Source organism: Triturus cristatus, chromosome 1_2 (assembly GCF_964204655.1).
Source record: "Triturus cristatus chromosome 1_2, aTriCri1.1, whole genome shotgun sequence".
Taxonomy (NCBI): domain Eukaryota; kingdom Metazoa; phylum Chordata; class Amphibia; order Caudata; family Salamandridae; genus Triturus; species Triturus cristatus.
The window spans coordinates 692,735,908-692,760,952 of record NC_140580.1 but is presented as its reverse complement, the minus strand read 5'-3'; the positions used below and the strand labels follow the sequence as shown (position 1 = coordinate 692,760,952).

At 39.2% G+C, this 25,045-nt stretch overlaps 1 protein-coding gene across 1 annotated transcript in view; it reads right to left on the bottom strand.

The window, feature by feature from the left end:
* The window catches only part of LOC146867844 (uncharacterized), a 112,909-nt gene that overhangs the window by 49,582 nt on the left and 38,282 nt on the right, over positions 1-25,045 (bottom strand). Inside the window, exon 4 of the mRNA XM_085623787.1 lies at positions 398-454. Within this exon, the coding sequence (XP_085479913.1) occupies positions 398-454 (57 nt within the window). The remainder of the gene's footprint in view (positions 1-397; positions 455-25,045) is intronic.

Genomic DNA, 25,045 nt, shown 5'->3' with positions numbered 1-25,045 from the left:
CCACATCTGCCTGTCCTTTAGTTTCGTGTTTCTTTCTTTTTGGAGGTGGAGGTGGCAGATTAGGTACAGGCAGCAGGGGGCAGCAGGGAGCAGCAGATTAAAAAGGGGAGGACTTCCGGAAACAAAAGGATTGTGTGGCCTATCACAAGGCATCAGGCCCTTTTATTGAGGAAGAAAAGGTGGAGGCAATGAGACAGTGAGGATCCAGTCCCAGTGTTTTATCCCTGCAAATGAGAGCAAGTCTCTGGCACGTAGCCAACAGCCCCCCAATAAGCCACCCAAGCCATCCAACTACTATTCAACCACTATTCACCTATTACTACACCTATTAATAGCTAGCTACCCAGCTACTCCTCTAAACCAATTCAGCTCCATCATCATGTTCATCGCCATTTACCATCATTCATCATTATTACCAGCGCCAACTGCATTTCTGAGGGTACAGAGTCGCAACCTAAAAAAACAATAATTAAAACAACCTAAGTTAAGAAAGGAAAATAGTAACCAGGTCACTAAGGAATCCAAGGAATCATTGACAAAGCCATTATAATCAACCCACATAGCCAGATATCAATGGCACATGACTTACTGTGAGCCTCTGACTACGCGAAAATTGTCAAAAGCAAAAGGGTCAGGAAACGTCCGCCTTCCAACTGCAACAGAAGCAGCACCTTCCAAAACAGCTGCCATGTCCAAAAGGAGAGCTGGGCATAACAGAAGACTCAATAACAGGCCAAACATGACAGAAGAACCCACCCCAGGGGAACTGGCCAGTCCAACGGAGCCAACCCTAGCAGAGCAGGAGCACAGCATTGACCAGCAAGAAAGGATGTGGACACAGTTAAGCCAATGCATTAATCTTAGCCCAAAGTATAGGGTGCAACTTTTCAGCATTTGAGCTAATTGAGTTATCCTTAACATACACACCAATGCCAGCTCAAAAACACCAATTTCCAACTATACAGTGAACATTATTTAGGAAACTCACCTAAAGCATTCACACCTGCCTTATCCAAGAACAACAACTTTACTTCTAATATATCTCACAGTAAGGTGTAAGCATAGTAAGGGCACAAATCCACTGGGAGGCCTCATGAGACTGTGGTGAGACGTTGGCTTCCCCCTGGGACATCCCTAACCAATAAGCACGGAAGGCTAAAGTAACCCATTCATGGAGAGATTGTCTTCCCAGCTGACTTCAGTTGAGCAGACCTGTCGTAATAAAGAAGATAGGAATAACAGTATTGGGAGTGACATAGAACATTCATTCAATAGCATCAAATCTCATCTCTAAACCAGTAAGCTTCATCAATTCAAGATGGATTACTAGCATCAATAAACTCAACCTTTATTTCAGCGATAAATGCACCTACGTGGCAATCACACAAGCTGGAGCTGCAAATGGAAAGCATGCAGACTATCGCCATGGCAATTTCTGAGACGGCCACGAAACTAAACAAGTTATATGGAAAACCTGGCTCTCAAGGTAACAATTACTTATGCCTCCCAATCACTGAGAAACTCAGCTCACTACCGCAAGTCTTTTTGTCACCAATCACCGACCTGAAGAGAATTCAGGCTCCTCCAATCTTTCTTCCTATTCCGAACCAGCTGACAAGTTACCAAACGGGCAGTAATAATCTACAAGACAATCCCGACATGACATCAGAAGTGGCCGAAGACAGCAACAGTAACAATTCCAATAGAACAACACGCTCTGATTCACCAGCCGTAGGGAAACAAAAATACACAGCCCAGTCACCCAAACCACTCAGGCGCACTACCTGTGAGTTCACCTGCTGAAATGGAAGACACTGACAAACCATTATCCCAAAAAGCAAAGGAGCGCTTGAAAAAGCACTCAAAAGCCTTCAAGAATCAACAGCGCTGACTTCCAGCAGGATTCCACATACACTTAGCTCCACTTGATCTGCCTCAAGCAGTAATGAAGATTGATAGTGAGCCCAAGACCCAACCAACATCAAACACAGATCAGAAGTTGTTTCAAATTTTCCAAAACAAAACTTCTGCTAACAAATCTTATACCAATCAGGCTGAACAATCTACAGTCATTCGGGTGGTACCGTATTGGGGAACTGTTCCCTCATAAGCAAAGCATGAGCAGACACTCCATAAGAACAAGTACTCTAGAAATGATAGAGCCCAGGACACACCCAGCATTAAATAACTCAATAATGGGGGACAACCCCACCACTGCTTGCTCAAGCCTACTCAGTTGAAATAGACCACCCTCAACCAGGAGCAAAGGTCCAACTCCGAATGTAATGTTACGGTATTCACACCAGAAAACACTACATATGGGAGCATGGGCATCCTAAATAGGGAAAACATTCTTCATATTTTGAAACATATCCCCGAGTTGTTATACTATACATCCAATGACTAGTTACAAGTGCAATTCAGAAATTAAAGCTGCTATACATCAAAAGATTCCACAGTAGTCACCTGGAAACTCTGCGAACAATCCCAGAAGATATTGGCAGAAAAGGCACAATTCTTTAACTGGGAGATCCTAGCTCATGCTCTCCAACAAGAAAGGTGCCTGCATATACAGATGGGAAACATCAGCACACAGCCAGTGCAATAACAAGAGAAGTGTGTATTAAGAGGAACATTCTTTGCTCCTATCAGTAACAGCCTGCCCAATATGAACATTTGGTGCTTGTTTACCCTAAACAGGCCAACAGAAATTCCAAGAATTATCACTGACCTACCAATCCAATGTATCCCTAGCATTTTAGGAGCTAATAGGACGAACCCTATACTAAACAAGCATTGGAAATGCAATAGGTCTCGCATTTGTTGGAGCTGGAGCTATTGGTATTGTAAATGGCAATGTTTTGTACTTTGAAAAAGGTCTTGTGTTTGTTGGAGCTATTCACATTGTAAATGGCAATGTTTTTTATTTATCCTTAGGGTTCTATATAGCACGAACTTAACAGCCTCTGTTGTGAATTTCGATTCATCAAGTTTTGTGAGCCCTGAAATTTGCACAAGTAAAGTTCTAACAGTATAAATATGGGCACTGTTTAATAAACGAAGCCACTGCAATACAAGAGCAAAGGTGACCGAGTGACTGCTTCTGGGTTTACGGAGTTGCTTACACTCACTGCCCGTTAAAGCTAGCTAGCCCGCTACTATGAGTTTATCAAACTTAATGCTATGTTTTTTTATGTTATGTTATGCTATGCTATGCTATGTTTTGTTATGCTATGCTATGTTTTGTGTATGCTATGCTATGTTTTGTTATGCTATGCTTTGTTTTGTTATGCTATGCTATGTTTTGTTATGCTATGTTTTGTTTTGTTATGCTATGTTTTGTTGTGTTTTGCTATGCTATCTGTTGTTTTGTTAGGCTATGCTATGTTTTGTTAGGCTATGCTATGTTTTGATATGCTATGCTATGTTTTGTTGTGTTTTGTTATGCTATGCTTTGTTATGCAATGTTTTGTTTTGCTATGCTATGCTTTGCTATGTTTTGTTATGTTCTGTTATGCTATGCTATGTTTTGTTGTGTTTTGTTATGCTCTGCTTTGTTATGCTATGTTTTGTTTTGCTATGCTATGCTTTGCTATGCTTTGCTATGTTTTGTTATGCTCTGTTATGCTATGCTATGTTTTGTTGTGTTTTGTTATGCTATGTTTTGTTTAGCTATGCTTTGTTATGCTATGCTATGTTTTGTTATGCTATGCTATGTTTTGTTGTGTTTTGTTATGCTATGTTTTGTTATGCTATGTTTTGTTATGCTATGCGTCATTATGCTATGTTTAGTTATGCTATGCTATGTTTTGTTTTGTTATGCTATGTTTTGTTTAGTTATGCTATGCTACGTTTTGTTGTGTTTTGTTATGCTATGCTTTGTTATGCTATGTTTTGTTTTGTTATGTTATTTTTTGTTATGCTATGCTATGTTGTGTTTTGTTATGCTATGCTATGTTTTGTGATGCTATGCTATGTTTTGTTGTGTTTTGTTATGCTATGCTTTGTTTTGTTATACTATGTTTTGTTTTGCTATGCTATGTTTTGTTGTGTTTTGTTATGCTATGCTTTATTATGCTATGCTGTGATTTGTTGTGTTGTGTTAAGCTATGATATGTTGTATTGTGTTTTGCTATGCTATGCTATGTTTTATTATGCTATGCTATGTTTTGTTATGCTATGCTATGCTTTTTTATGCTATGTTTTGTTTTGATATGCTATGCTATTCCATGTTTTTTATGCTATGCTATGTTTAGTTTAGTTATGCTATGCTATGTTTTGTTGTGTTTTGTTATGCTATGCTATGCTATGTTTTGTTGTGTTTTGTTATGCTATGCTATGTTTTGGTATGCTATGCTATGTTTTGTTATGCTATGCTATGTTTTGCGATGCTATGCTATGTTTTGTTGTTTTTTGTTATGCTATGCTTTGTTTTGTTATGCTATGTTTTGTTTTGCTATGCTATGTTTTGTTATGCTATGCTTTGTTATGCTATGTTGTGATTTGTTGTGTTGTCTTATGCTATGCTATGTTTTGTTGTGTTTTGCTATGCTATGCTATGTTTTGTTATGCTATGCTATGCTATGCTTTTTATGCTATGTTTTGTTTTGATATGCTATGCTATTCTATGTTTTTTATGCTAAGCTATGTTTTGTTTAGCTATGCTATGCTATGTTTTGGTGTGTTTTGTTATGCTATGCTATGTTTTGTTGTGTTTTGTTATGCTATGCTATGTTTTGCTATGCTATGTTTTGTTATGCTATGCTATGTTTTGTTATGCTATACTATGTTTTGTTGTGTTTTGCTATGCTATGCTTTGTTTTGTTATGCTATGCTATGTTTTGCGATGCTATGCTATGTTTTGTTGTGTTTTGTTATACTATGCTTTGTTTTGTTATGCTATGTTTTGTTTTGCTATGCTATGTTTTGTTATGCTATGCTGTGATTTGTTGTGTTGTGTTATGCTATGCTTTGTTGAGTTTTGCTATGCTATGCTTTGTTATGCTATGCAATGTTTTGTTATGCTATGCTATGCTTTGTTATGCTATGTTTTGTTTTGATATGCTATGCTATTCTATGTTTTTTATGCTATGCTGTGTTTTGTTTAGTTATGCTATGCTATGCTATGTTTTGTTGTGTTTTTTTATGCTATGCTATGTTTTGTTATGCTATGTTATGTTTTGTTATGCTATGCTTTGTTATGCTATGCTATGTATTGTTTTGTTATGCCATTTTTTGTTATGCTGTGCTGTATTGTTGTGTTTTGTTATGCTATGCTATTTTGTGTTTTGTTATGTTATGCTATGTTTTGTTATGCTATATTTTGTTATGCTATGCTATGTTGTGTTTTGTTATGCTATGCTATGTTTTGTTATGCTATGCTGTTTTGTTATGCTATGCTGTTTTGTTGTGTTTTGTTATGCTATGCTTTGTTTTGTTATGCTATCTTTTGGTATGCTATGCTATGTTTTGTGATGCTATGCTATGTTTTGTTGTGTTTTGTTATGCTATGTTTTGTTTTGCTATGCTATGCTATGTTTTGTTATGCTATGCGTTGTTATGCTATGTTTTGTTTTGTTATGCTATGTTTTATGCTATGCTATGTTTTGTTTAGTTATGCTATGCTATGTTTTGTTGTATTTTGTTATGCTATGTTTTGTTATGCTATGCTTTGTTATGCTATGCTATGTTTTGTTTTGTTATGCCATTTTTTGTTATGCAATGCTGTGTTGCTCTGTTATGCTATGCTATTTTGTGTTTAGTTATGCTACGTTTTGTTGTGTTTTGTTATGTTATGCTATGTTTTGTTATGCTATATTTTGTTTTGCTATGCTATGTTGTGTTTTGTTATGCTATGCTATGTTTTATGCTATGCTGTTTTGTTGTGTTTTGTTATGCTATGCTTTGTTTTGTTATGCTATGTTTTGTTATGCTATGTTTTGTGATGCTATGCTATGTTTTGTTGTGTTTTGTTATGCTATGTTTTGTTTTGCTATGCTATGCTATGTTTTGTTATGCTATGCTATGTTTTGTTATGCTACGCTACGTTTTGTTGTGTTTTGTTATGCAATGCTTTGCTTTGCTATGTTTTGTTATGCTATGTGTTGTTGAGTTTTGTTATGCTATGCTATTTTTTCTTATGGTATGCTATGTTTTGTTATGCTATGCTATGTTTTGTTATGATATGCTATGCTTTATTTTGTTATGCTATGCTTTGTTATGCTATGCTATGTTTTGTTATGCTATGCTATGTTTTGTTATGCTACGCTACATTTTGTTGTGTTTTGTTATGCAATGCTTTGCTTTGCTATGTTTTGTTATGCTATGTGTTGTTGAGTTTTGTTATGCTATGCTATTTTTTCTTATGGTATGCTATGTTTTGTTATGCTATGCTATGTTTTGTTATGATATGCTATGCTTTATTTTGTTATGCTATGCTTTGTTATGCTATGCTATGTTTTGTTTTGATACTTTTGTTTTGTTATGCTATTTTTTGTTGTGTTTTTTTATGCTATACTGTTTTGTTATGCTATGCTATGTTTTGTTGTGTTTTGCTATGCTAGGCTTTGTTTTGTTATGCTATGCTATGTTTTGTGATGCTATACTATGTTATGTTTTGTTATGCTATGTTATGATTTGTTATGTTATGTTATGTTAGGCGAGGCCATGTTTTTTTATGTTATGTTATGTTTTGTTAAGTTATGGTATGCTATGCAATGGTTGTGTTTTGCTATGCTAGGCTTTGTTTTGTTATGCTATCCTATGTTGTGTGATGCTATGCTATGTTTTGTTATGTTTTGTTATGCTATACTATGTTATGTTATACTATACTATGTTATGTTATGCTATACTATGTTATGTTTTGTTATGCTATGTTAGGATTTGTTATGTTATGTTATGTTAGGCGAGGCTATGTTTTTTATGTAATGTTCTGTTTTGTTAAGTTATGGTATGCTATGCAATGGTTGTGTTTTGCTATGCTAGGCTTTGTTTTGTTATGCTATGCTATGTTTTGTGATGCTATGCTATGTTTTGTTATGTTTTTTTTATGCTATGCTTTGTTTTGTTATGCTATACTATGTTACGTTATGCTATACTATGTTATGTTTTGTTATGCTATGTTATGATTTGTTATGTTATGTTATGTTAGGCGAGGCTATGTTTTGTTATGTTATGTTATGTTTTGTTAAGTTATGGTATGCAACGCTAGGCTATGTTTTATTATGTTATGTAATGGTATGTTTTGTTATGTTAGGCTATGTTCTGTTATATTATGCTGTTATTTTATGTTAGGCTAGGCTATGTTTTGTTATGTTATGCTATGTTATGGTGTATTAAACTACTGTGGATTTTATAACATCCAAAAGCTGATAAATGGAGCGGGCTTGCACATCTTTGGGCTTGTGCGTGCTCCCCTCCCTCCCCCACCACAGTACTTTGCATTTTGCCCTGTGTCTGTGTTTAGTTATGCTACGTTTTGTTGTGTTTTGTTATGTTATGCTATGTTTTGTTATGCTATATTATGTTATGCTACGCTATGTTGTGTTATGCTATGCTATGTTTTATGCTATGCTGTTTTGTTGTGTTTTGTTATGCTATGCTTTGTTTTGTTATGCTATGTTTTGTTATGCTATGTTTTGTGATGCTATGCTATGTTTTGTTTTTTGTTATGCTATGTTTTGTTTTGCTATGCTATGCTATGTTTTGTTATGCTATGCTATGTTTTGTTATGCTATGCTACGTTTTGTTGTGTTTTGGTATGCAATGCTTTGCTTTGTTTTGCTATGTTTTGTCATGCTATGTGTTGTTGAGTTTTGTAATGCTGTGCTATTTTTTCTTATGCTATACTATGTTTTGTTATGCTATGCTATGTTTTGTTATGCTATGCTATGCTTTGTTTTGTTATGCTATGCTTTGTTATGCTATGCTATGTTTTGTTTTGATATTTTTTGTTATGCTATGCTATTTTTTGTTGTGTTTTTTATGCTATACTATTTTTTGTTATGCTATGCTATGTTTTGTTGTGTTTTGCTATGCTAGGCTTTGTTTTGTTATGCTATGCTATGTTTTGTGATGCTATGCTATGTTTTGTTATGCTATGCTTTGTTTTGTTATGCTATACTATGTTATGTTATGCTATCAGTGGAAGCAAAGCGTGAAGGCGATACACTGAGGACAAATGAGTGTGTGGCAAAGGAGCAGACAGTGATGTAAAGTTAACTAAGGACAACATAGGAGGAAGGGAGAGATGGAGAAACATGATGCAAGCGTTGATGTATAGTCATGAGCGAGGAAACATGAAAATCTGCTGCGCGCTGACAAACACACGTGCTGAAGACAAAGTTGAATGGAAGCACAAGCGATTATCCTTACCGTTTGTCTGATCGTGCCTTTACATTTATTTACATGCGTTAGAGGACACGCGCTGTAGATGATATGAAATGAAAGTACAAGCGATAATCTTTCACGCTTGGCTGCATGCTGTTAGTTGAAGATGGGTAAGACTTCCCTTGAAATCGGAACAAGCGCGTATGAATCAAGGCTCAGCAAAATAAAAGAAATTCAAAGGCGGTAAAAGGCTTGAAAAGTTTGTAGCGGCGAAAGTGAAAGTAATCGAGCAGAGGATCAAAGGGCTGGGTGAGAAGGGAGGGGGGAATGCAAGGGTCAAAGCGGCTAAAGTGAAAGAAAGCTATAGAGAAGGGAGGGGGGAGTGGGAGCAGCTGTGCACGTGCATGTGATCGTGCACTCAAGGTTTAGGCCAGCCAAAACTGTGGGTAGCACTTTGAAAATCCCACATACAAAATGTCTCTTCGAGCCTTTGGCTCGCGAGACCTAAAAATTAACCAAGCCTCTCTTAGTTATATCATAGAATGTTTTCAGACTCAAGAATAACTTAAAGAACAGTGAAGCATGAGCATTTTTTCAGAGAGACAATCAGATATGTCTGCAAGAAAACTGGCCAATGTTCCTGCTACTAACACCTGGCTTTGCAGAATTCCATAACCCTGCCAAGAAGATCAACCTTTTTGGCAGACCCTCTGGAGGCTTATCCATCTATATTAATCTGGCATTGGTCACAACTACTGTAAAAATTAAACTCACTCCAGACATGGCTGAGGCACTGCTTCTGGCCGGCCTAAAGTGGAATGGCCAAACTACACCCACATTGCTAATAAATGTGTCTTTTAATATCAAAGACACCCCAAGGCCAGCCAAGATGGGAGAACTCATGGGCACCATAGAAGAGTTAATCTATTCCCACCGCACTACTGAGATTCTAACTGGCGATTTCAATACTCGCAATATAGGAGCCAGCACTAAGTATTGTTGACCCAGCGGTCATCCTTTTGAATACATTCCTTCAAACACACCAACTGAAGCCTATCCAGGACGGATGTATAATGGCCCAAAAGTCCCAAAACACACAATAACGTTTCAGCGTTGGACTGTGTGTTCTTGAGTAACTTTCTGTCAGATCAACTGCTGGATTTCTCAGTCAAGCAGCAGCAGACCAGCGATCATCTTCCACTAACTGTTACGCTATCCTTGTAGTCTCTCAGCCCTCACAAAATAGGCATCTTGGGCTCCCCCACAGGGGAAAAAAATCAAACAAAATGACTAAGAAGAGTAAAATGGCATAATATAAACATCTCGAGTCTGGCAGCCTGGAAATCTAACTGTTTACAGGAGAAGAGTAGGTGCTCTGGCGCGGACATAGTCTCACAATGGCCGAAAACAGTAGTAGACTTGCACCGTCTACACCAAGGAAGAACATGCAGCATGCAACAAGGAAGCAACGTAAAGGAGAATCACTTCCAACAATGACATAATGAGGAGGAGAAACAGAGCAAGAGAATCCTGAGGAATGCCATCTGGATTCTTGAACGAAATGGGAATGAGGAGCATCATAATAAACGAGCCATAGCCAGAAAGCTTCATAACAGGCTCATATGGCAGATCTAAAAACAACAAGAGGATTGGCAATGGCTATACATCTTAAAGCTCTTGAAACAATGCAACCAGGCTGAACTTTGGCAATACATTAATAACTTGAACTGTCACATCTAAGAAAAATGCAATGGTGTATCCACGGACTCTTGGGTCAAGCATGTTAAAGCATTGTCCTGCAAATCTTGCACCAGAGCTGTTGGCTCCACCCAACTTGAGTAACAGGAGAGGGCAGTGCCTAATCAAACGTACCTTAACACCATGGGCCTGAATACAACCAGTCCTGTATCAAGTTCATTGTATGGGGACCACAGCCGAGTATCTAAAATCCTGAAGAACATTAGGAAAGTCAGGGCTTTGGGAACAAATGAGCTTCCAGCCCACAAGTAGGGCGTATACCAGGCATCCCTCCTCTCTCCACTTTACCAGCAGTGCATTGCAACAGCAAAAATCCCCGACTACTGGAGAGGCTGAATCCTCCAACCCATACATAAAAAGGGTGACAACACAGACCCGACCAGCTAGAGAATGATTGAGCTGCTGAACATCACAAGCATTATTACAGAATTTGGAAAACTGTCAGAATAGAGGGCATCCAGGCTTTCACCGTCTGGCTTCAGGGAAGGGGCTTCCACCATTGTCAACATTATGGCACCAGCATACTTGGTGGAGCAGGCTAACCAGCCCGATAACCCCCTGCTTTTTACATGCTTTGTCGATTATTCAGCAGCATTCGATGGAGTCGACAGACAAATTCTCTGGAATAAATTATACAGATTGGAAATCCCGAGAAAATTGCTGTATGCCATAATCACACTCTATTCTCAACTTGGGTGCAAATTAAGCTCACACAATACAAGACAACTGTAAATGTCCACACGAATGACGGCCTAAAACAAAGATGTGTCATCGCACCCATGCTTTTCAACCTGTACACCGCAGATTTAGGTAAATCCCTAAAGGTTGCAAATTTATTAGTGCCCACAATTTGCCAGGCATGCTTATTCTTGATGCAGTATGCAGATGACTAATGGATCACATGAAAGCGGAAATGCAGAGAGCCTTGGGTGTGCTAAATACATACAATAACAAACTTGTGGCAAACTGCACAAAGACAAAGGTTGTCACATTTGGGCGTTACCCTAACAAACACAAGTCAACCTGGAGACTAGGAAATCTGAAAATAAGGAGTGCCCCCAAGGATAACTGTCTGGGTGTGCGGTTCACAAGGAAAGGAAATCCTCAGCTGCATATCACTTACGTGGAAAAAAAGGGAAAGGCAGATACCTATGCCATGTGTAAACTCCGCTCCAGCCTGCACAGGCCTTCCACTGAAGCAATATGGAAAGTAATATGAGCCAAACTCTTACCCACTATTTGTTTTGGTCAACTAGCCTTCTGCAAGGCTTTAGTGGACACCATGGAGAGGGTGCAATGTCTTGCCTACATGTGCATTTTCCAGGTTCATTCACATGCCCGGAACTCCTTAGTACATTTAGAATTTGTCCTGAGTAAACAATCCCTTAAGCATTGGGCTGCCATTGTTGAGCACTATCACAGAGCCTGTGCATCAGCTTCAAATGCAATGCAAGAGATCAGGAAGGACATGTTCACATTCGGAAAGAATCCCTGGTCAGATTATTTGACTAAAGCTTGTTGAAAACTAAACCTGTCCAACGAACATTGAGAAAACATTGTAAATCATCGAACGGCAGTAAAAACCCTACTGAAAAAACAAGTCAGGCTTTTATCTAAGCAGGAATACATCAAAACTATCGAAGAGCCCAAAAGAAAGATCATGGTCATATTAAATTCGTACAGAGAAAAGATCTTCCAGTCATGCTTGAACAGTGCTCAAGCAGATCCTCTATGCAAGACTAATGGTTTTTCCAATTAAAGAACTAAATGAAACTGGAAGTCACTAGCCAATATAGTCACATGCAGATTATGTCACTCAAGGGACGAAACTTTGGACCATCTGTTTTGCATACGCCCGGTCCTTTTAAAAGCACATCACACTTTATTAAAGCCATTCTTTCTAACATATGGTACACCTTCGTGCAGGGAAGCAAAATAACTGCTTTTCAGCCTGGAAACCCCGGCCAAACTGGCAATATTGGCAAATGCACAGCCTTAATCCAAAATCTGCTAACTGCCCCTCCATTCATAAAAATGAATGGTGCTGCTAACAAATTATAACTTTGAAGATTTTAAATCAAAAACATTATAATTCAAAACTTATTTTGCTTCCACAATTAGCACATGGCACTTGAAGTCACGGTTATACTGCACCCTCAAGCAAACCTGACCTTGAATCAATAACCTTCCTTTGCAGTTCGCAATTAGCTCCCTACACAACACATAGGGAGCCTAACAGAAGACCCATCGGAACGTGGTGGATTGTTAAAAAACTTTAAAAGATCAGTGCTCACTCAATAGATTTGGTTCCTGATTTAGGAGTTGGCAGTCCTTGGTCCACCGTCGCTTTTTGGTGGTCTGACTGTCTGCATACCTGGTGGTTCGACTGCCAAATTAGGATGCGGGCAGTAAGATCACGGTAATACCGCCACAATCCAGCCGCCATCACCAGGATCTTGGGTCCCACGGCGGTGGCCAAAGTGGTAGTGAATGGAGGAAGTGCCGGCATCGGCGCTGCCATGGGGATTGTGATTTTCCTTCCTGACGCCTTTCCATGGTGGGACTCTGCCATGAAAAGTTCAGCAAGAAGCAAGGTAAGGGGCCCCAAAGAGGGTTCCTGGGCGATTCTGCCCAGTGGGTATAGTGGGTGGGGGCACATGTTGTGCCCCCCTATGCCTCCACCGTTGTGTACACACTGTGCACCATGCACAACATGGTGCATGGCAACAGTTAGCACACGATAGTGGAGGCGCTGCAATGCAGCGACATTGCCTTCTTGCTCTGTAGACGAGCCAAAGCATGCCACTACTGAAAGACCACCACAGGCACACCTCCAGCCCGGCAGTGATGCCGCATGCTTATTGGAGTTTTCTCATCCACCGCAGGCTGGTGGTGGGCCCCCCAACTCCTAAATCAAGCCCTTGGACTGGTCTTTACAACAACATGCCTCTCTTTTCCTGACGGGGCCTCCTTGGGTGCACATAGGCATACTACCAGGAGCTGCAATATTCTTAGTAGATAGTTTCAGTAAGAACACTGTTTTTACGGAAGATATTTTATTGAGTCTTATGTATTGCTCTACTCTATTGAATGTTACACTTTCCTAGATGCGGCCCCATGAATGAACACAGCAATCCTAAGGGGTGTTAACTAGATGATATTGTGCAATATCATCCTCTGCCAACAAGTTCAACAAATACAGTGCTCATACAAAAGTTTTTTTTAACTGAGTCTGAGTCTTATGCATGCTCATATTTTACTCTTATACAAGATCGTTCTTTTTGCAAAAAATTCAATCAATTGAACTAAATAAAGTATTACATAAATACAGAAGGGATAAGAGAGTTAGATAGTGAATGGAAGTTCGTTTACAGAAAGGAAATGAGAGAAAGACATACGTCAAAGGAAAAGGCAAGAGACGGCGAGTAGGGAGGGTGAAAGAGAAGAGAGCAAAAATTTATGAGGGAAGAAGAAAAGAAGCTTAAGAAAAAATAACTGCAGTAAACAAAATTGAAAGAGAGAGCAGCCAGGTGGAATAAATTAATGTAACTGAGCTCCACATTAGAATGAGCCCAAGAGACTCATCTATAGTTTGGTGGGTGACAGGAGGACTGATAGGTTCTCCCACCCTCACTGTTCCCAAAATCTTTTTGGAAAATACGGATTGAGTGCCAGTGGAGCTTGCACACTGCCCTGTCCACCACAGGGTTGTAACCCTTGATGCACCAGGAGGCCTGCCCAAATTAGGGTTGTTCTCCTGATGCTTGGCTTGGTTTTCTAAACTTCAAGATTTCTCTTTATTCAGTTAGATTAGAGAAAGTTTAGATGGAAAACAACCAAGTGAGGATGTGTGTGTGAGTAGGAGAAAACAGCACAACAAGACCTAAGACTAGAGAAGAACTAATTTCCTGCAATACGTCTACTCAATATAAGTGTTTACTCTGTGGATTTCACTTGTATGCTAAAAATTATAGAAATTGTCTGGCATTAGGTAAGGAGTATTATAAATACAGCAAAACTAGCCACTTATCCAATATGCTACAATTCTTTTTTTTTCAAAGTTTAAAAGCTTTATTCGAATAATAAATTATACAAAAAACCAGTGATACAAAATAATGCAATACAAGATACAAAAACATATCAAATGAGAGGTTAATGTAAGGAAGAAGAGAAAGCTTTTTTAAATTTTTAAGGGAATGAGGGGAGGGAGGGGAAAATAGGGAAAAAGAGGGAGGAGAGGAAATTAAACAATCAAAAAAACTGATAAAATGAGAAAATTGCATTCTACATCAGAATAAGAGAGTTTATGCTAATCAAGCTAATATATATAGTAAGTCAAAAACATTGAAAGAGCAAAGAACAAAGCAAAAAGATATTCAAGGAGGCTTAAAATTTTCAGCATTTACACGAGAATTATCTGATAATACTAAATGATCTAAATAAGTAATAAGAGGTAACCAAAAGAGATCTCTATTGACCAATGGTTTACAGGAGGAGGCAAAGGCAATATCAAGTCGGTGCATATGATAAAGACTGTTCCACCAGTGTTGGATAGAGAGCTTCCTGAGTGTTTTCCAATTGAGAGTGTTGTGTTGGAAAGCTAAAGCGAGCATAAGGTCGAAAAGACCATTTTTGTGAGGAAGAAGGTCTAAGGAATCAGAGAGACTTCCAGAGAAAAGAAGGGGAATGGAATAGGGAATGGAAATATTAAATAGACGAGAAATATAGGACCAGACTTTCTCCCAGAAAGTAGAGACCGAGGGGCAAAGGAAGAGAAGGTGAAAAAGGTCGGCATTAGAGGAGCCACAGGTCCAACAGTTAGTGTTAGTGGAGTGAGCAAATTTAGCGATAGAGGTGGGAGTAAGATAAAATCAATGATAGAGAAAGAACATAGATTGAGTAAGAGAAGCAGAGCAAGAGATTTTGAAAGAACGGGACCAAAGTTTGTCCCAGAAAACGATAGACCATTCACATCCCAGGTCAGATTCCCATGATAGTTCCAACTTAGTTTTAAAACGTTCTGGATTAGGAGCTGAGAAGTACTTATATATAGGAGAAGCTTTAGGCAGCAAGAGAAGAATCTTGAGAAGAGAGTTGGGAACAGGGGGAAGAGATGAGGATGGGAGAGAGTAGAAAATATCAAGAATGACCGTCATTAGAGTGGTACATTTCTGTAGGAAGGAGTGGGGGCAGGGAAAAGTGGTCAGAAATTGGGGAAATAAGCAGGGAGATAGACCATCAAAAAGGTCTTTGACCCAGATTATGCCTTGTGATCTCCAAGAGCTCCAAAAGATAGTTCTGCCATTAATGGTAATAAGGGAATTATGCCAGATAGGGGATTCTAAGAAGGATTCTCTAGATATAGGCTTGGGGTGTATCAGAGGTTTCAATAAGGAACAAGTGTGTTTGAACAAAGGTAGGGAGGTAAGAGGTGGTTTGGCAGAAAAGGCTAAAATGTCTTCAAAAGAGAAAGGTAATGATAAGGTACACTCAATGGAAAGCCACAGGGGAGTAAAAGGGGAAAGGTCAGAGAGGAGCCATTTGGAGGCCTGGCGAAGACAAAATGATTTTTGATACAAGCAAAAATTAGGGAAATTTACACCTCCATTAGGTTTCGTCTTCCGAAGAGAAGAGAGAGATATCCTAGGTGTTTTATTTTGCCAAAGAAATTTAGAAAGACGAGAATCAATTTGTTTAAAATAACAGGCGTGAATGTGGATAGAAAGCATAGAAAGAGTATAAATCAAAATAGGAGTAATCATCATCTTAATTGAGTCCAACCGACTCCACCACGAAAAAAAGAGAGGATTCCAAGAGGAAAGTAATTTGTCAATCCAAGACAAGATCGCAGTCATATTTAATTTAATAGAGCTAGAGAACCATATACCTAGATATTTGACTTTAGAGCTATTCCATGCAAACCCAGTGGAAAAAAAGGAATGTGGAAGACAGAATTTAGTGAGAGGGAGAATTTCTGTTTTATCAGAATTGAGTTTATATCCAGAGACAAGGGAAAAGGAAGTGAATTCATGTAATAAAGGGGGAATGGATGTTTCGGGATCAGAAATGAAGAGTAGAATGTCATCTGCATAAGCAGAAAGTTTTAAATATTGGTCACCATGCGAAAAACCAGAAATGGAAACATTATTACGGATTGAGGATAGGAAGGGTTCAAGAGCAAGAACAAAAAGAAGAGGAGAGAGAGGGCAATCTTGACGGACTCCGCGGTGGAGGTGAAAATAGGATGAAATACATCCGTTAACTAGTACTGAAGCTCTGGGGGCAGAATATAATAGTGATATGAGAGAAGTAAATTTGGGACTAAAACCATGCCATTTCAAAGATGCAAATAAAAAGTACCAATCTACTCTATCAAATGCTTTTTAAGCATCAACAGAAATGGTGGCTAAGGATATGGAGAGGGAAGGAACTTTGTTTAAAACATTAAAAAAGAGACGAGAATTATCCAAGGTCAAAACCACATTGCTCCTTACCAACTAAATGAGGTAAAAGGGGATCTAAACGTAGAGCAAGTGTTTTGGCAAAAAGTTTATAATCAACATTAACCAGGGAAATCGGTCTATAATTTTTGCAAAACTTAGGATCTCCTCCTTCTTTATGGATAAGGCAAATTGTGGCTTCTTGAAAAGTACCTTATGTTTTACCAGAGAGGAAGAGGAAGTGAAAAAGATTTCAGAGTTTAGGAAGGAGTAAGTTAGAAAAAGGCAAATGAAATTCAACTGAAAAACCATCCGGGCCAGGAGTTTTCCCTTTCTTTAAAGCGGTTAAAGCAGAGGAAAGTTCATTTAGTGATAGGTCAACCTCAAGATCAGAAAGATTAAGGTGAGAGTTGGATGGGGATGGTAAATTATCAAGATATGATTGAATGAGGGAACTAGATGGAGGGGACTCCGGGGTATAAAGATCCTTATAGAATAGTTTAAATTTGTTAAGAATATCTTGATCCTTGTGAAGAAGAGAACCATCCGAAGAGTAAATGGAATCAATCAGCCTGCTGTCTTTATGGGATTTAAGGTCATTTGCTAAAAGTTTTCCAACTTTATTACGACCTCCGTAAAGTATGGAAGAGGCGTTATCAGTCGAAGTTTAATTGAAAGCCAGTTTAGCGTGAATCAGAGTTGGCAGGACCTCGTTATCTGATGAAGTATAGAATTTGTGCTCTAAAGCTTTGATGTGGGCCAAGGTAGCTTTATGTTGTTGAAGGAAACATTTCCTTTTTTTTTAGACAAAGTCTATAATGAAACCCCTTGCAGTGGCTTTAAAGGAATCCCAAATTATGTAGGGTGAGGAGCTAGGATTGTTATTTAGGTCAAAAAATGTATTAGCAAAGGTGATGAAAGAAGGAGAGAAAAGTGGGTCAAGTAGAAGAGAGTTGTTGAAACGCCAACGGGAAGACCTCGGATGTGGTGGAAGTAAGTCAAGGTCAGTTATAATTGGGGCATGATCAGAGATAACGATAGGTTCAATAGAGGAGGATAACAAGTTCTGAGATAAGGATTGAGAGAGAAAAATATAGTCTAAATGAGAGAGGGAATTGTGAGGGGGAGAGAAGAAAGAAAAGTCAAGAGAATCAGGATGAGTGAGTCTCCAAGAATCAACAAGATGTGTTTGGGAAATAGTGTCAAGAAAATGTTTATGAGACTTATGAGGGGTGAAGCGTGTCTGTGATTGGCGATCTAGAAAAGGGTCAACAATTTGGTTGCAGTCACCTCCCAGAATAAATTAATCATCTCTAAATTGAATACATTTTTGTGTGATCAAAGGCCAAAAGGAACAATCAGGATGAGTGGGACGATAAACATTAAAAACAGTCAAGGAGATAATATTAATTAACAACTTAGCTAACAACCATCTACCTTCTGTATCAATTTCTTGCGAAATAATTTTACATTTCAGTTTCTTATGGCATAGAATTATAACACCATTTTTCTTATTAGAAGTGGAAGAGAACAAAACTGATCCCATCCAACCTCTCTTCAATTTTACAGCCTCAATTTCAGTGAGATGGGTCTCTTGTAGAAGGACAGGATTATAAGAGGCAAGATGTGATATAATTTTCTGTCTCTTAATAGGGTTAATGAAACCTTTCACATTCCAAGAAATAACTCTGAATGTAAAATCATTAAAAATACATAAAGAACAAAAAAAACATGTAATATTAACAAAGATGCAATGAATACTACAATCAAACTTACAAGTCATACATAAGTACAACATTTGAGAAAAGGAGGGAAGAGGGAGGAACGAAGAAGAAAGGGGAGAAGGGCTGGAAAAGGAGAGGAGAGAAAAAAGAGATAATAAGAGAAGACAGCACATGACAACCACTTAATCCAACATAGGAATGCAAGTTAACAAAATAAAGGGGATGACGACTGTGATACGTACCTTTTAGGGGAAGACAAAAAGAAGATCGAGGGGTGGCTACACATGGAAGACGGCGCAACCAACTGGGGAGGAAGCACCACAGCGGGGAACATATGCGATAAACAGGAAATAAAGAAAGAAGGTGCGTTCGAAAATAAGAAATTACCTAGAAAAATAGAAGGATATAAGAGAAAAATAGGAGATGAAAACGAAATGATACAACACAGTGATACAATACAATTATGAACAATAACCAGCAAAGATATAAAAGCATTAAGTAAAACCAGGCGAATTAAAACTGAAGCAAAGGAGAAGAGAGTCAAGGTATGGAAGATGTGGAAGAGAGAGAACCAGAAACATTCATCGACGATGTAGAGTGCGAATGAATGAATTTCCTCAATTCTGCCAGTTCCTCAAAAGTGGACATCTTGTTTTGGTAAGTAACCTTGAATAAACAAGGGAGAAAAAATCCATATCGAGCTCCAAGTGTGCGCAAAGAAGGTCGAAGATTCAAAAATTCTTTACGGCGTTTAGCCATTGCAGAGGAGACATCCTGAGATAGAAATAACTTAGCGCCTGACCAGACAAGCTGTTTTTGTGTTTAGCTGCATTTAAAACCAGTAGCAAGTCTGTAAATTTAAAAAATAGAAAAGTCACACCTCGTAGCTTGGAAGGAGCAGCTGATGAAGACAGACAGGGACCCAACCTGTGGGCTCTCTGAATATTCAAATTTGTAGATGCAGGGAGGTCCAGAAGTCTTATCAGAAAATTGTTGAAGAAGGGAACTGGATCATCACCTTCTAAATTCTCTGGAAGACCATATAGGCGTAGGTTATTGCGCCTATTCCTGTTTTCAAGGTCCTCCCCTGATTTCTTCAACCAAAGGATCTCCTTGTCATAGGCAACTAATTTTGTGGAGACATTTTGAAGTTCATCAACTTGCTGTTCCACTGTGGAAATGCGAGAATCCATAGAAGCCCATTTGGTGTTCATAGTCTGTAAGCAGGAGTTAGTTTATTCAATAAAAGGGCGCAAAGCTCGAATTTCTTCAAAGATGGTGTCCAAAGATATCGGAGAAACAGAATTTGGTGGCGAGGGAGGGTCCTGTTTGAGGCGTTTATTAGCAGAAGCTGGGCTTTGTGATTTAATTGACGAGGGCGTCGAAATAGCTGACTTTGAAGAGCTGGATTGTGCCATAATAACAGTGTCCCTAGATACAGGAGCAGAAGAAGAAGATACTAACAGTGGAGAATGAGCTGTAGATCTCTTTTGTGTAAGTAATAATTTCTTGCTCCTGCCCATAGAGCAGGGCAGGAAAAACTGCGTGAGAGCAAAGAAAAACACCAGCAAAAAAAACTGCAATGTCTCACAGTGTGTGAGGTAGACTCCACAATTAATTGTGCAAGCAGCTCAAAACACAAAGAAACCTTCTAATAAAATTAAAAAATAGGTCTGGTCAAGCATAGAATAGCAGGAAAATAGCAATTGGCATCAAAAATCAGGAATGCAACATAATGTCTGAGGCGAGAAGGAAGGAAAGCCTCACAGAAAGAATCAAAATGGCAGCCGCAAAGGAGTGAAAACAAGTAAAGGAGGTTTTAACTAAGAAAACAGCAAATACACCCGTATCAGACATATGAGGGTGTTCAGGAGTAGTTCCGGTGCATGAAACTGTCTACTTCAATGCCCAAAGAGAGGTTTGAGACGCGAAAATCGCCGCAACATTTCACCCGCGATGCGGAGCTCCGGGGCTAGGTGGCCATCTTGTCAGGCGCCGCGCGCGCTCCGCTGGCTTGGTTTTCTGAGGATGGAAAACAAACAGCATTTTGATGGGCAGAGAGAAAACGCCCTACACCTCTAGGCATTGTTTAAACCACAGCTTTAAGGTTTATTTCTGGAAAGCAAAAACGAATGCTGAGTGGTCTGCACCAAAACCAGGAGAGGCTGGAAGATATAGCTATGATAAAAATGCATCCACTGCACCTGTGGATGCACTTTCATCAGAGAGATCCCTGTCAGGGCGGCGGGGGTCTTAAGGTACTGTGAATGGTCTCTTGCAACCTAGCAGGTCACCCACCAAACATTAAATGGCGCCCAAAGACATTTTCAAGTCTGCCTAAATAAATGCTTGTGTAGTAGGGCAGTTCCCACCACCGTAGCAACTGTAGTAGAATGTTTATCTTTGTTCACACTTAGAATGAGCAGACGCAGGCAGGGCTTAAAGTGGAGCAGTCCCTCTGGGTCCCAGTCATGGCGGTAATTAAAAACTGACATTGAAATGGGTAGCTATCGGGCCCTATGTTCATGTTCTTAACTCTACAGGAGAAATACTGCTCGATTTATGAATAATGTCTGTAAAAACGAATAAGGTATTCCATGTCTGTAGCTCTTTTTTAATGAACACGTGTTTTATTAGATCTTGCATTCCTTAAGAGTGCTTGCTTTTTACAGAATATTTAGTTTCTGTAGTTTTTTACTCATGTACCATATTACTCTTGTGTACTGGTACTTTAAACTGAGTCACCTCCAGGTGTCTTGGTGAGTTCAGGTAGTGGGCGGTGTTTATGACGGTCTTGATTGAGATTCTGGAGCTGAGGCTGAAGGCAGTGCGAGTTCCTCAGTGCCTGTCAATGAGCCTTAAACCTGTTCAGAATGCATCTCATCCAGTTCTTGCCCTCCCCGGAGAGCATAGAGTAATGTTCACATATGTGCCAATTGTAATTGTGGGAACGTGTATGAAGGAGGTACTGAGATGTCAAAACACTGACAGGGCGGCAGTAAAGAAAATGCAGTCTTCACAGGTGAAACAGTGTGTTATGTGTGTGGGGAATGGAGAAGCAAAGAGCAAGGAAGGCAGTACACGCAGAAGAGAATGAAAGGAGGGTGCTGAAGAGGAAAGAAGAGATGAGGTGGGATATGTGATGAAGGATCTTAGAAGGATGTAGGAAGAAAAATGGTGTACGTGTCTAACATAGAGAGACTGCAAAGGAAAGAGGAGCGAATAGACGAAGGGGAGTAATTGAGACTCTGAAGGCCACAGACTCTTCCACAGACCTTAATAATGTTTAACTCACAGTCTCAAATGTTCAGGATTTAAACATTCCAATGATTCACAAAAAAAACGTTGTTACTCATTTATCTTATACACCTAATAAGTACTGACAAAGCCAATAGATCTGGCTTGTTTTAAGTATATATTCGTTGTTGATGTAATAACATAAAGCTCAAAGAAAGGCACCAACATTATGATTAAGTGACATGCACAGAATTTTAGTTTATATGTTTTAAGCCATGCCCTTAATATAATATACTATGGGGCATATTTACAAGCCCCTATTGCCACCACAACGTCAAGTGATGTTGTGGTGGTGATAGGGGCCTCGCCTTATTCACAAGGCAGCGTTAAGCCATTTAACGTGCCTTAACGCTGCCTTGTGTATAGGCCCCCTTTCACGCTGTGTTTAGCGTGAAAGAGGGGTGCAGTGGGTGTTGTGGTGGGCATTCCACCACAACACCCATTGATATTTACGCTGCCCCCTATTCACAGGGGCAGCGTAAATAGGAGATAACGCCTGATTTAAGACCAGGAAAACTCACATTTTCCATGTGTGCTACCTTGTGCAGCACACATGGAAAATGCAAAATGCCATGGTTTGTTTATGTACAGGAAGGTGTTACAACACCAGTCAAACTTTGCAAGATATTGTATATATTGTGTATTTGTACAGTTATACATGTAATTCAAATGATGATATCAGCTGCTCCATTGAGTGATAAAAAGTGCAAAAAAGAGTGCTTGTGCAATGTGACAAGTGATAAATATTTACAAATGCGACATGAAATGCAAATCGTAGTGCATACAAGCAGTTGCAAAAAGTCTGTCTGGGCATAAAAATTCTGATAGAGGTAATGTTCTACTCAATCTTTGTCCTCTGAAAGGATAAAGTTACAGACTAGGCCAAGGAGAAGATTGTCGACATTTCGACCCAGAAAATACATGGTGCTCAGAATCCTTCACATGGGTCTTCATCAGGACAAGTGAATGGGGAAAACTAGAGTTGCATGGCAGGACACCCCTCGCATCGGTGTAACCTTAGATAAATATGAAGGCTTTTGAGCTCATCATATAAGGCTTTGTTCATAAATACAAAGTTTTCTGTATTAAAGGAATGTATTTGCTGGTGGGGCAGTAGATTAGACAATTCTCCATGGATGTAGAGAGGGCTGCATTTCTGTGAATTATTCGCTAGTGCTGCTGGAAGATGAGTCCTTTTGCCCTTGAGCACAGCTGTCAGTGTGGCCCAGTGGGAGAAGGAGACACTTGCCCTCATCACGTCCATTCTATATTAATGGAGAAGGTATGAACAGAGCAAAAACTAAGGAAATGTGCCTAATCGCTGCTATTTGTTGTCATTTTTCCATAATTTCATTTAGGGCAAGGGGAGCTCAAATATCGTATTATTTACGTGCCTGAAGACTTTATAGGCTAAGACTAATGTAAAGGGCAAAGTGTGTTTCGGAATGCCACACAGCCATAATTGTCCGAAAAAGTAGTACCCAGAATTTCATATTTAACCTGGCCTACTAATGTTAAAATTCAACATTTGTTTTTCACAAAATTGATTCTGGGAAATTCCGAAAACCACCTTAAAAGTAAAGTTCAATTATGCTGAGACCACTGTCACTCCTCATTTATCATTGTGGGCCCAGTGCATTAACAACTAGTTGCAAAAATCTGTTCGCAGAATTTTTGTGACCAGTGAAGAATTTAATGAAGCGATCAATGTACTAATATGTTGGTTTACTAAATTCCAATAGGGAGTGAATTGCAATCCGACCTACCTCAGGAATATTAATGAGGTAGCTTGCAAATTTCACTCACTCTGTTTGGGGGCATCACAGGAATGGTGGCCTGCTAGGAGCCGACTACCATGTCAAATCTCAAAAAAGTAAACTATTTTTTTAAGTGCAGCGTGTGTTCCCTACAGGCACCTCAGTTGTGTTTAAAAAGAAAATCTTCCATTTAAAAAAAAATGTCTTTGCGAGTAGGCAGTGGACCAGTGTGAGCTCCCTAACAAACTTTTTTTTAACAATGCAATGGGGAAGGTGTCCCAAAGCGACTGATACTACCCTCAATCAGGAGTTTGTAATTGTTTAATGGTTTGTGGCAGGATTTAGATCGCAGAACATTGATACATGGTACCGATTCAGTATATGGAAGGGATTTGGAAGGGACATCTACTTTCGTCCCTTCCAAATACTGGCTACGAATGGGGTTGAAATCCCATTTTTGCAATTGATGAAAAACTTTACCAGTTCCTAAAATGAGATTAGTTCATTTAAAAAGTCATATTTTTGGATGCAAACTCAGAATCAATGTGTTTGCGACAATAAAAAAGGCTTTATACATTACACCTCACAAATAATTTTGACCCAGGCTCTGTCGTACCCAACTAGTTCCAAGGTTTGGGTCTAGTTATGCTCCAGGATAAGACAAAGATTGAGGTGGGCAGCCTATGTTGGGGTGATTGTTCATGATTGGAATTTTGGAGGGAGTCTTCCAAAGTTTGATAGAGTGTGATTATGATAGGAAACCCTGAAATGCAGAAGTATGCATTGTGTGTTTTTACCCGCAGATTTGGCCAGTTGCACATACTGTTCTTTTCACAAGTACTCAATTTCAGGTAATGGGAGACGGCCTATGAAACATAAGTAGATTGGGGGGCTAATGCAGGTGAGTATAGATTCCCCTTTTTAAAACACTAGGCAGTGGAATTTATGAAACATGTAGGAACAAATTATAAGTAGCCTGGTGTATAGGGGAATGTGCAGAAACTTTTGCTAATGTACATATTGCAATTATCGGTTTTGTGATGACTATTACAATTCTGCTTTTTCTGATAAATGACAACATGTCAAACCTGCGGGTATTTCTAATATGCTGGGCATTGACTGGAACATGCCTATTTTGTTATGGGAAGTACCAAAATCTACATGTTATTCTCCTCAAATTTTAAATTAGGTGGTATTTATTGCATCCGATAAATTACGCATTGGCGGAGCCAAATTTTATCAGGTGTGCTAAATATCAGAGCATTTACCGTGCCTTTCCTAATGAGGGCATTCACCTAATTTCTGCAATTGAACCAAGGAAGGTCTGCAAAGCACCGTGGTTCCTTTAGAGAAACTGGTGTTAATATTCCAGAGCTGTAGTGTGCCTGGCTGAGCTAAGGACAGGGGACAGGCTGCTGTCCTGGAAACATGACTGCTTTTCAAAACCAGAGTGTGGGACTCACATTAAATTGCAACTTTGGCGCCCTCGTCTTCTGCTTTTTATAAAATGCTCATTCTTCACTGTCTTTATCACTAGCAAACATCTGACACTAAGCGAAGGGTATTATCTTATTGGAAGGCGTGTGGGTTGACGAGTTGCTTTTTTTCATTACTTTCCTTCCAAAGACTCCCAAAGTAAGTATAAACCAGTGTGATGCACAGAGAAGGATGCTATGAGTTGGGCTTGTGAGTGTTTCAAAGGGACTGGGCGATTGTTGTATTGAAGCAGAAATAGCCTCAT